The sequence below is a fragment of the Saccopteryx bilineata genome, chromosome 4 (genome assembly GCF_036850765.1).
Source record: "Saccopteryx bilineata isolate mSacBil1 chromosome 4, mSacBil1_pri_phased_curated, whole genome shotgun sequence".
NCBI classification, from domain to species: Eukaryota; Metazoa; Chordata; class Mammalia; order Chiroptera; family Emballonuridae; genus Saccopteryx; species Saccopteryx bilineata.
Genome location: NC_089493.1, coordinates 272,930,681 through 272,947,145, shown reverse-complemented (window position 1 = coordinate 272,947,145; position 16,465 = coordinate 272,930,681). Strand labels below are relative to the sequence as shown.

General features: G+C 44.5%; 1 protein-coding gene across 2 annotated transcripts in view; it reads left to right on the top strand.

Moving 5' to 3' along the window:
- Window positions 1-11,895, top strand: part of NIPSNAP2 (nipsnap homolog 2) — a 28,857-nt gene extending 16,962 nt beyond the window's left edge. For both annotated transcript variants that reach the window (XM_066274704.1, XM_066274703.1), the window contains 3 exons: window positions 4,929-5,023; window positions 7,961-8,044; window positions 10,735-11,895. In XM_066274704.1, coding sequence (XP_066130801.1) covers window positions 4,929-5,023; window positions 7,961-8,044; window positions 10,735-10,799 — 244 coding nt within the window. In that variant the 3' untranslated portion in view covers window positions 10,800-11,895. The remainder of the gene's footprint in view (window positions 1-4,928; window positions 5,024-7,960; window positions 8,045-10,734) is intronic.
- The last annotated feature ends 4,570 nt before the right edge of the window (window positions 11,896-16,465 follow it).

Here is a 16,465-nt window from a genome sequence, read left to right as displayed (position 1 = left end):
AACGTCAGGAAAAACAAGTCAAAGAAAGTTGATTATGCAAATGAGATGCAAAATCAACTTTCGTTGGTGGAAATGTACTATACAAAAGGCTGCTCAGTGTCTGCATGGTCCCTGATCCCCTAATTTTTGTGAGCAGCATATTTGGTATTACTGAACTATACAGTTGAAAACAATTGAGGTAAATTTAATGTTATGTGTCTTTTACCACAATAAAAGTAAAATAAAACCATAAATTTTTAAAAATATTTAAAATAGGCAAAGGACTTGAATAAATATTTCACTAAAGGAGTTATGTGAATGTCTAATAAACACATGAAATGCAAAGTAAAACCACAGTGAGATACAACTTCACACCCTGTAGGATGGCTGTAACTAAAAAGACAGATAATATGCGTTGGTGAGGTTGTGGATAAGTTGGTACCCTCGTAAATTGCCAGTGAAAAAAATAAAATGGTATAGCCACTTTGGAAAAGTCTCTGAATATAGAGTTACTATAGGACCCAGGTCATGACTGTACTCATGAGTGTACATCTAAGAAAATCAAGCATACATCCATACAAACCTATACACAGTGATCATAGATACCATTTTTCATAATAACCAAAAAGTAGAACCAAGCTAAATGCTCATCAGCAAATGAGTAAGGAAATACAGTATATCTATATAATGGAATACTTTTTAGCGATAAAAAGGAATGAACTGATACCTGATACAGATGTACTGGTAGATGAACTTCAAAAACATGCCATATGAGAGAGTCCAGTACAAAGGAGTCCATGGCCTATGATTCCATTTGTATGAAATGTCCAGGAAAGGCAGATCTGTAGCTACAGAAAGATTAGTGGTTGCCTAGGAAGAAGGGGTAGGAACAAAAGTGATTGCAGATGGGTACAAGGGATCTTTGACACAATTGGCTTGTGCACTAAATTCACTTAAAACATGGAATTGCCTGACCAGCTGGTGGCACAGTGGATAGAGTGTCAGATTGGCACGCGGAGGACGACCCAGGTTAGAAACCCCACGGTCCCTTGCTTGAGCACTGGCTTATCCGGCTTGAGCGCAGGGTCACTGGCTTGAGTGTGAAATCATAGACATGACCCCACAGTTGCTGGCTTGAAGCCCAAGGTCTCTGGCTTGAGCAAAGGGCACTTGCTCTGCTGTACCCCTCCTCCCCTGTCAAGGCATATATGAGAAATCAATCAATGAACAACTAAGGTGCCACAACGAAGAATTGATGCTTCTCATCTTTTCTCCCTTCCTATCTGTCCCTCTCTCTTTCTCTGTCACACACACACAAAAGCATGAAATTATACGTTGATGTGAATTTTATTGTATGTAAAATATACCTTGATAAAGGCGCTGATTTATGCACAAATCCAAGGATGGCTCAAAGTAAGGAAATTGACTAATGTAACACATACAGTTGAGGCTGGAATGGGGACCCAAAGGACATGCTCTGGCCTCTGCACCCCCAGCACGTGGCTTCCGTGCCTTTGTTAGAGCATTTATCACCCCCCAGCAGCGTCTCCAGTCTCCAGTTCTGCAGCTGGCACACCCTGTGTGCTCAGTAAACGTTGAGTGGATGGCAGAAACTAATGGTCATGTAAGAAAATAAATGTATAAACATTCTACTACATTCATGCAGTGGAATTTTACAAAGTGGTTAAAGTAAACCTGATCTGTACCTGTTAACAGGTCAGTCTTGGAAACCACAGTGAAAAGTTAAAGGAGAATATGTACAACTTGATGTCTTTCATGTAAATTTTATTTTTTTGTTTTTTGTTTTGAGAGAGGCAGGGAGATAGGGGGACAGGAACATCGAGCCACTCCTGTATGTGCCCTGACCAGGGAATCGAACCGGCAACCTCTGCGCTCCAGGACAGCACTCCAGAGCTGTCTGGCCAGGGATTAGCTTCTGTTGATTTTAGAGAGACAGAGAAAGGAAGGGGGAAAGAGGGGAGGGGGAAGGGAAGCGTTCATTTGTTGTTCCACTCAGCTGTGCACTCATTGCCCTGACCAGGGATCAAACCATAACCTTGTTTCAGATGATGCTCTTAACTGACTGAGCTAACCAGCCAGGGCCTTATTGTAAATTTTAAAAAAGATACAAGAATTGTATAAACAAGATACTCAACAAGAGTTATATAAAAAGATATAACTATTTGTCATAGATACATACATAGGAACTTGTGACTCACTTTCAATTTATATATGCTCTCCTTTTTTCCTTTATGATATTTCTTGCATTGGACTAGATAATTTTAAGATCTCCTCTAGCTCAAAAAAAAATGGTTCTGTGATCTTTATATCTTTCTTTTTTTTAAGATTTTATTTATTGATTTTAGAGGGAGGAGAGAAATAAGGGGGGAGAAGAGTGAAAAGCATCAACTCTCAGTAGTTGCTTCTTGTCTGTGCCGTGAGGGAGCAACGGGAGGGGTTGTAACTGGCAACTCAGCGTTCCCAGTCGGCGCTCTATCTGCTGCGCCACCACAGGGCAGGCCGTGATCTTTATTTCTAATGAATGCAAGTTAAAATTTTTTTTAACTTGCAAACTAAGAAGTAAATATTTAATTGTATATATGAGGAAGGAAAAATCATTTTCCTCCTACCCTTTTAAGTTCTGGCTGGACTGATAAATTAACATGAGACAGATTAATAAGAAGGAATGACCAAATTTATGTGTGTCCATACAGGGATTTCATAATATGAGACCCTAGGACAGACCTGGTAGTTAAGGCTTCTGTGCCATCTTGAGCAAAGGAGAAAGGGGGTGGTTGTGGTTTGGAACTTCAGAGGCGGGAAGGCAGTTCACATGGAGATAAAACATTTGGTGAGGACATTTGCTGGGCCATCTTTAACAATGAGACACAGAGAGGACTGATCAAACAGTTTGCGAGGTCCCTCCCTGTCTACTGCACTCAGTTCATGTTACACAGATAACTAGTTATCTGTAAGGATAGCTCCTCCCTGGAGCAGATCCTCCATCTAAATTCTTTTAGGCAGGTATTTCCCGAGTCTGTCATTTCTTAAAAATAACCTGCTTAAAATAATATCCTGAAAGGTGTATTTGGGGTGGCAAATACACCTGCTTTCCCATTGTATGGAGGATTTTTTTTTAAGGACAGGGGGCTTGTATATGTAATACTTTAGTTGTCTATAGAGTAGAATTAGTCAATATTCCTGGTTTTTGTATGTTACTAACTAAAACTTGCCCACCATGGAGTCCATGAGGAAGTACTGAGGTTACTCTTCAGTTATTTTAAAAATTATTTATAAAGCCAGTTCAGCATTCAATTTATATTTTGACACATAGGTAACTATTTTAAGATGGTGGTCTCCTCTTCAGTACATGCTTCTGATTATTACCAGGCCAAGGCAAGTATGCTTTCTTTGCCTACTGTAACTGAATTGGAAAAATTTAGAATGAAATAAATAATCCTGAATATTTATCACTGACAATGAAAGAGTATTTTTTCCTTCTGAGTTAGAATGCACGTTAATGTGATTTGCTTAATCTCAATAATTTACTAATCAGATTTGTAATTTTTCTGAAGACATTGATCAATTAATTCTAAATATAAAAGTTAAAGAATTTCATATCATTTGGGGGTAACCCACGGGGGTAATGGCAAGAGAACCCTCCTTCACCAGAGAGGAACCTGAAAGCTGGGTCACCCTCGTGAAGTTGAACACACGCTGGATGAGAGCGAAGGATTCTGAAGTGATGTTGAGACTGGCTTCGTCACTCCCGCCACCAGCTGCCCTTGCCCTAATCCCATACCCCCTTTGGCGCGCGCGCGCACACACACACACACACACACACACACACACCCAGACGTTATGATTCAGTTGCTGTGAAGTTTGCCTCCAGGAAGAGAATGCAAGCCAACTCAGAATCTTGTCTCTCGAGTTGTCTGTCACTGTGCATACTAATAGGTTGGTATGCTTGTTCATATGCCTCTAGCTCCTCAAAATGAATTAGGATGACTCTATCTGCCCAAATCCTGTCAACTCTGGGACCATAATGTGAATGAGAATTCAGGCCAAAGTCTGGTCACTGTTGATATAAATTTTTTCAACTTTGATTCTAGAAAACTGCTTTTGGGAAAACATATACATTTATAAAACATTATTAGGGTCCCAGATGTATCACTAAAATATAAAAACAAAGTACCTGGAATAAATATAAAAGAAGTTGTTTGAAGAGCTGATTGATACCTTTTGCAACAGGAAATCTTAAGGAAAGTTTAAGACAAATGCCAGTTTTTAACCAATTTAATCACAATTTGATGTTATAAACACAACACGTTTCCTCCACACATAGTACACAGGGAATGCCATTTGCTACTCAATTCCTAAAGGTTTGCTCTGGTAAGAGAAGCCAAGGGGTAGCTTCAGTGTTGTTCGTATTGCCAAGAAGCTCCATTTTCCTGGTCCTGTATGCTTCCCAAGAGGTCAGAATTGCCTTTCTAGTTCAGAGAGCTCCCCTTTCTCCGAGTCCGCTGTCTCCAGCTACTTTGAAGGTATGCTTCCTTCATCTTTTTAACCCCACTCTTGAGAGGTGGTCTTGGTCTTCCTGTGACATCCTGGGTGTTCTCATATGCAGGTTTCCCCCACTTCCTGTTAGCGAGTTCTTGGAGAAGCAGTTGAATTTACTGGTCCTGTCCTCTGCCAACTTTCTTGACTGTTTGAAGAATCAGTAATGGAACCATGTGTCCTCACATTTTTATTTTAATTGTCATCCATTATTGTGACTAGTGTAGCTATAGAAAGATACATTTACATTTTATACACATTAAAATAACTTTTGATTGCCTCTAATAATTAAAAAACAGTCTTCATTATGAAAACTTGCTCCGAGTATAGAGGAACTTGACTGATTCTTTTTCACATAGCTAATTCTGTACTGAGCACTGTTTTCCTTGCAGGGCTCGTGCGATTCGCGTCAGACAGGACAATGGCGAAGCTGTTGGAGGATTCTTCTCTCAGATCGGGCAGTTATATATGGTGCATCATCTTTGGGGTATTTATTTTTCCTTTATCTTTGCGTTGCCAGGATTTCACAGTTCATTACTAAATAAATCATACTGGGCAGCAGAGCTTATCTGGAGTCAGTAATCTTAAACACTAGCGAATTCGAAAGACAGGTGGAAGGTAAGTACTGGGCTGTCAGGGAGGAGAGCGCAGCAGCAGAAGTGTCAGACTTTTGGCGAGCAGATCACCCAAGAGGGGGTGGTGCTGAAAGGAAGGGGAGAGGTGCGGTCAGCACGGGGCAAGATGACAGCTGCTGAGTACCTTTCCCAGGTGGCCCCAGCTGTCCTGTCTAGACTCTTCCATTGCTCCCTCGGAGACAGCCCTGCATTTACCCGGAGACAGCTCCTGGCATGTGCACCCACTCCTGCCCGGGTCTGTTCTGTGATCCCAGAGGCCCTTTTCCTCCGGCCGTTTCATCCTTGGTGTCTTTCAGGCCTTACACAGATGCCCCCCCACCCCCCAGTGAATGTCACTGTCCTCCTAACCACATGAGTCACAGCTGTAGCTCTTTGTGTCCTTCTCGCTGCTAGAACAGAAATGGGGTCTCAGTAATAGCGTGGTATACATACTGTCAGAACATTCTGGGCACATGTGTAAATGGTTATTAAAGTTTAAAAAAATGAAAAGTATAACTTATTTCCAGACCATATCAATTAACTAAAGTGCTAGTTTGACCTGTTTGGTCCCCCCCAAGTGCAACACCCTGTCTGCCTGCTGTGCCTCGTGTCAGGCTTGCAGAGATGGGCAGCCTGCCCGGCGAGGGCCACAGCGAGTGTGTGCCCTGCCTGAGGCAGCAGGTGACCGCTAGCACAGGGCGTTGTGTTCAGGGTGCTCCCCACGCTTAAGGGCTATGAAGTGACCTGTAGGGGGCGAAAATTTATAAAAGGTGGACTAGAAGCTGGATGGGATATAGCTCCCATGCAGGGGCTCGGCGGGATTGACAGGTAAAGGAGGGGAGGAAAGGCTGTAACAGTGATAGAGACAGGAAGTCATAAAAATCACTCCGAAAACTACAGACTCACTGGCTGAATGGTAGACCTTCCAGGGACCTAAGTCTGAATGGATAAATTGAGGCAAGAAAAGTAGTTTGTACATTGTATTCCTGGAATACCCACAAACCTTCAAGGTCTGGGGAGCAGACCCACCCCTCTCCCCCACCAGTCACTGCCTCACCTGGGTGCTCGTCTCAGCTGTGCACGCGGGCTTCCCTGGCATTTAAGACATACTCCGTACAGGAGCGAGCACAGGGACTTTTGATGGGTCTGGATCACCATGTGCTTTGGCTCCCAGGCGGTGAGCAAGCCATGTACACACTCGGTTCATGTCAGTTTGAGGTGTCTGCAGCCGGACTCCCAGGGGGAGGACTCTGGAATTGCAAACAGGACGGCCCTACAGTGTGAATGGCAAAACTCTGACAGGCTCTGGTGAACACCAGGCCCATCCTTAACTCCCCCGTGGGGAGGACTCATGGTTTCACAGAGCAGCAGCAGGATGAGAAGTCCTCCAGGAGCCTCCGCACGCAGAGATGCAGAAGCCAGGAACAACGTGGTGTGTTAGCATCGGGTGGCCAGGTTGCAGCTCCGGTGTCTTTTCTTAGGCAGTGCTCTCTCTGCCTTCCTTTGTTGTCCCCAGTCCTGTCCCAAGTGTTCACTCCCTACTTCCTACTTTCAACAGAAAAGAACTGAGATATACAGAGATGAGGTCCCAATTGCCTTTCTTTAAAACTTACCCTCACTTTCCCAGATTTTTTTGGAGAACAACCAACATGTATGAAGCATGTCTCGTGTTGGTTATTTTATGCATCACTCCCTTGAATCCTTAGAACCGGCCACCACAAATGAGATCCCCGAGATTCACAGATGGTAACAAATGGAGTAGAACCCATGCTGTTCCACAGCCGAGTCAGGCTTAGACCATGGTGTGCCTGCTTCAGACACTTGATGCCACCCCTTCCCTCCCCTTCCCTCCCCTCCTCACATTGCCAGGCCTATAAAAGTAGATCTCACCGGGAGAAGGAGCTCCCAAGGGGGGAATGTGTGCCCCAACAGAAATGAGAACTGAGGGAGGGTGCCCTGAGTGGCTTTTCAGTCTGACTGGGACCCGCTGGCACCGTCGAGCTGCCTGGGAGGCGGTTCCCTGGTGAGGAGTTGGAAGGCTCTTGCTCAGGCTGGGATTCAGAAACCCAGACACCCAGATGTGATACCTATGAATTCTACCACGTGACACCAGGGACTGTGATGCCTTGGACCGTGCTCTCCCCACCACCTGGAGCACCTTTCTCTTCCATTTCTATATATTGATGACATCCCTTTCAACCTTCAAGACCCAGCGGGTGAAATCACTCCTTCCGGGCAGCTCCCAGCCTCCTCTCTCCCTGCCCGGTTCTCCATGGTGGCCGGCACTCTGTGGGGCTGACCTGGCCTCCATGTGGCTGTTTTCCACTGCACTGAACACAGACTCACCCAGATCTTTGTGGTGCTCTGTAAATATTGAGCAAAATCAAATCTAATATTGCTTACCTAGTATCTAACAGTTTCTGGTTGTAAATTTAACATGTTCTTGAAGAAGTTTACTAGGTTTCTAAATGTATGTCTTGGACCCAGTTGACTATAAAACTTTAAGAGCTGATTTTTTTTTTTAATTTGAATTTATTTCAGTGACACTGGTTAACAAAATTTTACGGGTTTCAGGTGCACAATAAGAGCACATTGTTTTTTAGTGGTGGATTGTTTTGCTTCTCCCACAAAGTCTGACAATCTTGCTTAGAATAACCAGCTCAGGGTTATCCCACCTTGGTACTAAACTCCCAAGGTAGCCTCTGAGGAAACTAGATCGGCAGCTGAATCAACACTTAACGGGTGTACCAGCAGAATGGAGGGCATTATGTTCGGTGTGAGTCTCATTTCTTCTGTGTCCTTATCTTTAGCTTACAAGGACCTTCAGACGAGGGAAGATATTCGGAATGCCGCGTGGCATAAACATGGCTGGGAAGAACTGGTGTATTACACAGGTAATATTTTGACAGGCATGAAATATTTTATTCTTCTCGTCTTATTTTTTATGGTCTTTCACTTTGAAGCTAATATGTATTTTTTTAAAAAACAGTATGTTGCTTTTTTTTTTTAAGATATTTATTTACAGAGACAGAGAGAGGGATAGATAGGGACAGACAGATAGGAACGGAGAGAGATGAGAAGCATCAATTATCAGTTTTTCATTGCGACACCTTAGTTGTTCATTGATTGCTTTCTCTATGTGCCTTGACCACGGGCCTTCAGCAGACCGAGTAACCCCTTGCTTGCTTAAGCCAGCAACCTTGGGTCCAAGCTGGTGAGCTTTGTTCAAACCAGAGGAGCCGGCGCTCAAGTGCGCGACCTCAGGGTCTCGAACCTGGGTCCTGTGCATCCCAGTCCAACACTCTATCCACTGTGCCACTGCCTGGTCAGGCACAACACCTTAATTGTTCATTGATTGCCTTCTCATACGTGCCTTGACCGCAGGCCTTCAGCAGACTGAGTAACCCCTTGCTCAAGCCAGCGACCTTGGGCTCAAGCTGGTGAGCTTTTGCTCAAACCAGATGAGCTCTCGCTCAAGTTGGCGACCTCGGGGTCTCGAACCTGGGTCTTCCGCTTCCCAGTCCGACGCTCTATCCACTTCGCCACCGCCCGGTCAGGTGAAAAACAGTATGTTGCTTTAGATGGTGAATTACCAGTTTTGGGAGGAAGAGAGTCAGATTTTTCTTTAATAGTTACATGACTTTTTTTCACATGTACATTGTCTGATACAGTTTTCAGACCGTTATATGTTATAAATTTAACATCATTACTTTTTTGCCCATCTCTGCATTCTCTGAAAATTTGTAACAAATTTTTTCTAAGCTTTCCCTTTCTCATCAAAACTGTTCATTCACAAAAGCATTACAATTTAATGAAGCAGTCAAAAAGTAATTTTGAAAATGAATATTTAGGCCCTGGCCGGTTGGCTCAGTGGTAGAGTGTCGGCCTGGCGTACGGAAGTTCTGGATTCGATTCCCGGCCAGGGCACACAGAAGAAGCGCCCATCCGCTTCTCCACCCCTCCCCCTCTCCTTCCTCTCTGTCTCTCTCTTCCCCTCCCGCAGCCGAGGCTCCATTGGAGGAAAGATAGCCCGGGCACTGGGGATGGCTCCTTGGCCTCTGCCCCAGGCGCTAGAGTGGCTCTGGTCGCAACAGAGCAACGCCCAGAGGGGCAGAGCATTGCCCCCTGGTGGGCAGAGCCTCGCCTCTGGTGGGCGTGCCGGGTGGATCCCGGTCGGGCGCATGCGGGAGTCTGACTGTCTCTCCCCGTTTCCAGCTTCGGAAAAATACAAAAAAAAGAAAAAAAAGGAAATGAATATTTAGACACTTTCCATACGCATGTGTGCTTGTATATACATGTGTGTGTGTGTGTGTGTGTGTGTGTGTGTGTGTGTGTGTGTGTGCCGGCATACCCACATACGTATATAGTACTATGAAGTCACGGTTGCTTGATTTTTATAAGAAAAACAACGGCCTGACCAGGCGGTGGCACAGTGGATAGAGCGTCGGACTGGGATGCGGAGGACCCAGGTTCGAGACCCTGAGATCGCCAGCTTGAGCGCGGGCTCATTTGGTTTGAGCAAAGCTCACCAGCTTAGACCCAAGGTCACTGGCTTAAGCAAAGGGTCACTCGGTCTGCTGAAGGCCCACGGTCAAGGCACATATGAGAAAGCAATCAATGAACAACTAAGGTGTCGCAATGCGCAACGAGAAACTAATGATTGATGCTTCTCATCTCTCCATTCCTGTCTGTCTGTCCCTGTCTGTCCCTCTCTCTGACTCTCTCTCTGTCTCTGTAAAAAAAAAAAAAAAGAAAGAAAGAAAAACAACAGGGCTGAACATGACCCAGTGATAACAATACAGGTAATAGGTACCAGCCATGTTGCATGTCAATTACATTTAAGCCCATATAATACCAAGAAAATCAAAGAGTAATTTGTTCTATAAAATAAGTATTTTAGCCTGACCTGTGGTGGCGCAGTGGATAAAGCGTCAACCTGGAAACGCTGAGGTTGCCAGTTCAAAACCCTGGGCTTGCCTGGTCAAGGCACATATGGGAGTTGATGCTTCCAGCTCCTCCCCCCTTCTCTCTCTCTGTCTCTCTTCTCTCTCTCTCTCTCTCTCTCTCTCTCTCTATGTCTCCCCCTCTCCTCTCTAAAAGAATGAATAAATAAAAAAAATAAGTATTTTAGTTCAAAAATGTCATATAATTGTATGTGACTTTGCTGCTTATTCTTACACTTTCATCAGTTTTCAGAGGCAGGTTTTACTCTGTAATTTTACAAATACAGTGTAGGAATACAGTCAAATGCAGTATTACTTCGTTTTATATACATTTATTTTAGATCAAAGGACCTTTTGAGAAGCACTATTTTTCTCATAATACGATTTTCCTGATTTCCTACAAATGAAATACATCTCCAGACAGAATCCGTTATCATCTTAATAACATCTTCCAGGATGCTAGCAGGCCTGTCATTATCCTGGGCGTCTCCTCTGGGTGTAACCCTGGGTGTTTCCCAGGGTTCTGTTCTGTGATTTCAAGTAGCACAGCTTCTGCGCATTCTCAGCAACCCCTTTGCTACTGTATACTCACTGTTACCTGTTTAGAAAGAACACCACAGTAATCTTGATCCTGTCTTCAGTTCCTCTTATTCAGGAAATGGAATCCAGAATCATGATCCCACTGAAGACCTCACCCCTCCAGTAAAGCAGCATTTAGATGTGCCTACCTAAATTTATGTGACAAGTATTTGTCAGAAATTAATTTTAATTGTTTATCATGTGAAAAACACTGAAATGTAAACTGCTGTATATAGCTTGTGAGAGACATCTTTTCTTTAGAATTTACATAATTGTAAGAAAGGAAACTATTACAGTTTGAAACATCCCTGTATTTGTCGAGTATCTTATACTACCCCTCCCCACTCTCCAGGAAAAGAGGGCCCAAATGAAATTATGAATCATCTCTAAACGAGACTCTAATCCTGAAAGAAAAAAGTTAGTCATGTCTTTAAAAAAAGCAAATCTGTCTTATAATTACAGATTTTAGACAAATTTCTTGTATCAGGAAGAAATACAAATTTTGTCATGTTTCTCTGGCAAGTTTTTTTTGTTTTGGGGATTTTTTTGTTGGGTTTTTTTTTTTTTTGAGTCTCAGACTAGGAACAAATTATGAGTAAATCCCAATACCTGAATATGTTTTGATTCACTCACTTTCAATCAGTCGGCCTGGTGAATGTGTCAGAGCTAAGCTGACAGCAACTGCCAGCGTCCATTCAACCAGTAATTCAGTCCTCACACTGTGTTGTGATGTCTCCGTGTGAGAGGGGAAAATGGCTTGAACCTGTGTAGCATATGTGATTTTGAAATGAACACCTTGAATAGCACTAATTTTTTTTTGTAATATTTTTCTATAACAAAACAAGAAGCACTAGAGAAAGAGGTTTTATTTTGTAAACAATCATTCATGACCTCAGCCTCTCCGTCAGTGTTCTAGGGAGCTCACAGCAGGTACTCTACGATTATGCATGAGGGGTGGTGCGTGTCGAGATGTAACTGGGCATACAGCTGCATACTTGTCTAGCTCTGTTTGATTTAGTTTTTTAATATAGTGTGCCAATTTGGTGAATGTAATCATGTAAAAGTCCTCTTGAAATGAAAAATGTCTGATCCCCCCAAATTAAATAATTTATGTGTAAAATAAAGTGTGAATAAACCTATCAAATTTCAAACTTTTACATGTTGAATGGTTTTCTCCAAGAACATATAAAAGTCAATAAAATTCTCTGACTTTTCACATATTACATGTTTGTGATCTTTTTTATGAACTTTTGCTAAGAATGACCCTGTTGCTCTTAAAATATAGCTTGTCCCAGTTCAATGGGCATGTGTGCGTCTACAGAGGAAATACTAAACAAGCTGGTCTGCTTCTTCCTTTGGCCATCTGGTAGGGTGTTACACCCATGGGCATTGTGTGCTGGTGCTATTGGGTTTGGGGGATTGGGCTCTGTTCCTTGATGAAGTACTTACCCACTTTGGTGCTGGGTTCCTTAACTTAAAAAATGGAGAGCTTGAACACCGGGACGCTTACGATTCCTTCAATCTGGAATTTTTGTAACTGGCTCTTGGTGCCATGGGAAGCATTGAGGAGGAACCAGGAAGCAAGAGTGAGAAACCACCAGGGAAACAGGACGAAACTCAGGGAAGAAACAGATGTCAGGAAAGCCAAGCTTAGAAAGTCCATCGAGGATGGGATTGCTTGTGTCAGATGCTACTGCAAGGTTGGGGTAGATGACGTCTGAAAACTGATCGTTAATTTGGCAGCATGCTGACTCCTGACAAGAACAGTCTATTAAGCTAATTTATCAAATTACCACTTTATTTTAGCATTTCCTGCCCACTTTTGTGAAATCCTTTTATTAAGCCCCCATAAGTAAAATAAATTGTATTTTTTTTCCCACTCTTAATTTTCATAGGCAATATTCAAAACTCCCAATTTCATTTTCCATCCATTGGGTATAATGTAAGTCTGGTGAACCTCACCTGTACAAGCCAACTCGTTTTTAATTATCATTCATGCGCTATCATCGCTACTGCTCTGTAGCGATGGGAGAGCCCTGGGAGAGCCACCCTTGGCTGTGCTGCACACCAGCACTCCACGGAACCTGCTGTTTATTTTCACAGCCGCCCGTCAAAGAGCGTTTGTCAGTTGTATATTATACCTTTCTCTAAAATTTGTACTTTTGGTTTATGACTATACCATGGATATTCAAGAATATGTTTCATGGCCCTGGCTGGTTGGCTCAGTGGTAGAGCGTCGGCCTGGCGTGCGGAAGTCCCGGGTTCGATTCCCGGCCAGGGCACACAAGAGAAGCGCCCATCTGCTTCTCCACCCCTCCCCCTCTCCTTCCTCTCTGTCTCTCTCTTCCCCTCCCGCAGCCGAGGCTCCATTGGAGCAGAGATGGCCTGGGCGCTGGGGATGGCTCCTTGGCCACTGCCCCAGGCGCTAGAGTGGCTCTGGTCTCAACAGAGTGTCGCCCTCAGGTGGGCGTGCCGGGTGGATCCCGGTCGGGCGCATGCGGGAGTCTGTCTGTCTCTGTCTGGCTGTCTCTCCCCGTTTCTAGCTTCAGAAAAATACACACACACACACACAAGAATATGTTTCATGAATCAACAGAAGGGATGAGGGAGAAAGTAAAAGGAGAGGAAGAAAGGGAAGGAAGGAATAAAATGTATGGAGATAGTTCTAATTAGGAAATACACGGGACTCTCAGAAAGCAGGGCAGTGTCTTTATTCCTACTATTTTTGATGCAAGTTCTAGAAATCCTTAGAAACTAATATGATATGCCTAGACAAGCTCACTAAAACTTCAACAGAAAGAAAATAAATTTACAGAAATATGTTCAGAATTGGAAACTGATTAGCGAAGTACTGAACAATTCCTCCGACTAGTAGTACTGCAGCTCACTTTTTGCAGAGTTCAGTGACCATTAAAAATGACACTTGAGCCTGGCCTGTGGTGGCACAATGGGATAAAGTGTCCACCTGGAACGCTGAGGTCGCTTCGGTACCCTGGGCTTGCCTGGTTGGGGCACATGTGGGAGTTGATGCTTCCTGCTCCTACACCTCTCTCTCTCTCTCTCTCTCTCTCTCTCTCTCCTCTCTAAAAATTGAATAAATAAAGTCTTAAAAAATTTTTTTTAAAATGACACGAGCCTGACCTGTGGTGGCGCAGTGGATAAAGTATCTACCTGGAACACTGAGGTCACCGGTTCAAAACCCTGAGCTTCCTGGTCAAGGCACATATCAGAAGCAGCTAATACTGCTTTCCGCTTTTCCCCCACCTTTCTCTCTCTCTCTCTTCCTTCTAAAATCAATAAATAGGCCCTGTCGCCTGACCTGTGGTGGCGCAGTGGATAAAGCGTCGACCTGGAAATGCTGAGGTCACCGGTTTGAAACCCTGGGCTTGCCTGGTCAAGGCACATATAGGAGTTGATGCTTCCTGCTCCTCCTCTCTCTGTCTCTGTCTCTCTCTCTCTCTCTCTCCCTCTCTGTCTCTCTCTTCTCTCTAAAAATGAATAAATAAGTAATAAATAAATAAATAAATAAATAGGCCCTGGCCGGTTGGCTCAGTGGTAAAGCGTCAGCCTGGCATACAGGAGTCCCGGGTTCGATTCCCGGCCAGGGCACACAGAAGAAGCGCCCATCTGCTTCTCTACCCCTCCCCCTCTTCTTCCTCTCTGTCTCTCTCTTCCCCTCCCGCAGCCAAGGCTCCATTGGAGCAAAGTTGGCCCGGGTGCTGAGGATGGCTCCGTGGCCTCTGCCTCAGGCGCTAGAATGGCTCTGGTTGCAACAGAGCAACGCCCCAGAGGGGCAGAGCATCACCCCCTGGTGGGCATACTGGATGGATCCTGGTCGGGCGCATGCGGGAGTCTGACTGCCTCTCCGTTTCCAGCTTTGGAAAAATGCAAAAAAAAAAAAGTAAAATCAATAAATAAATTTAAAAAAAAATTTTTTAAATAACACTTGAAATGTTTTCCAAAACACACCTACCATCCTAGGAAGTAAAATTTCATATACTGTATTAATATATTAGCACTTGTGATCACATGTTAAGTATTAGCTTAGGGTGGAATCTCCTGCCTCCAGGAAATTGTTAACTCTCTAGTAACGTGGATCAGGAATGTGTGGAATCACTGGCCTGGGTTCCACTCTGAATGTGACCCCACAGCAGTCACGAACTTTTGTGAGCTTGTTTCCCGTTAGAAAGAGGACAGTGATATCTACATATACTACTGACCTGAGGGATGTGGGGATCACAAGGAAACATAGAAACACCTTGTAAAATGTGCAGATCAGCAGTGACTGGGACTCTTTCTGGTCAGTTCACTCTGTAAGTTTTCTGAATGTGACCATAAAGATTCTGAGGGTCACAGAGGCAAAAATCTTCATGCATGTGCCATCACTGAGGACGGCCACCTGAACCTCTGGCTACAGCACTGCCCCAGATCTAGACTCCTGCCTCCTGTTCTTAGGAGAGGCAGCCAGGTGGGCCTCCCTAGGTGTCATGGAGCAGCACTCGTGTCCAAGCGGAGAGAGAGAAGCTCACAGCCGCAGTCAAACCTGAGGAGATGGGGGGAGGGCGGATGAGGGGAGGAAGGCCATAGGGTTGCCTTTATTTGAGCATATAAGTTTTGAAGGTTTGTTCAACTTAATGCCATGACAGACTTCATTCAATCCTTAACTTTGTTTTCCACCCTTACCTGTTTTTACTTACATAAGCAGTGTTGACAGTCAAGAACAATGACGACACAAGGATAGGAAGCCATGTCATCCCGCCGCGGCTTTCTGAATCCCGTCCTAGTAGAACTGGGTACCTAGCTCCCAGCCGAGCCATTCTGTAGCTGTTTCTCATGGGTCCACCATTAGAAAAGCATGAAAGAGGTGAGCGCAGTTGTTGCCTCTTTGCAAACTCACCCCTCCAGCACAACAAAGGAGGACTTGTGAGCGCTGCTTTTGTGCAGCGGGCTGAGGGTGGGGGCGCCTGTGGGCGGGAGGAGGGGTTGTGTAGTTGGTATAAAAGGTTCTATGTGGGAATCACGATTGCTCAGCAGGTCAGCCTCCTCAAGCCAGATTCACTGTGCCCCTCCTGTTCAGGCCACTGCCCTGGGGATGGCAGGCTCTGACGGGGCCAACAGCTTCTGGGGCCTCCGTCCATCTGCCTGCCAAGGCCTGTTCCAGCTCCTGCGACACTGGTGGCGGCAGGGGCCCAGGCAGCTTGCAGCCCCCTTCACAGACCTGCCTGCCTGGTCCTGCCCAGAGCACATAGCCCTGGAGTGAAAATGCCACGATCAGCTCCTAGGAGAGCTGCCTGCAAGCATGCACAATTAGGGAACAACTGCCTCGTTGTTGGAGATCTCATTTAAATGTCGCCAAACCTCCTTCATGTTTCCCTCATAGAAACTGTGACTTTGAAAGAAGGTTGATTCCTCTGATTTGATTATTTGGCTGAATAATTACCTGATTATTGGGCCAAATTTGATTATTTGATTAAGTTACAAACTTTTCAAATAATTTCCAATATTAAACTCTAATGGCCTTTTTTATTAACTTATCCAACAGCACCGACTGCATGCCTCTTTCTGAGCCTGCTTCTTCATCCTCTCTAATTTTGCCACGAGGGAGGGTATATAGTCTCGGATTTTTAAAGCCACGTCTGAAATTCCCCTTTCTCCCCTTTCTTGGCACTGCGCAGAAGAAACATGAACCTAGCTTCCAGTCTATCCGAGTCATCTGTAAGAAAGGGTTCATCTACTATTAGAAGTTCTCTGTTCACTCATTCAGGGGAACGTGCTGACCTCTGTTTGGGAGGA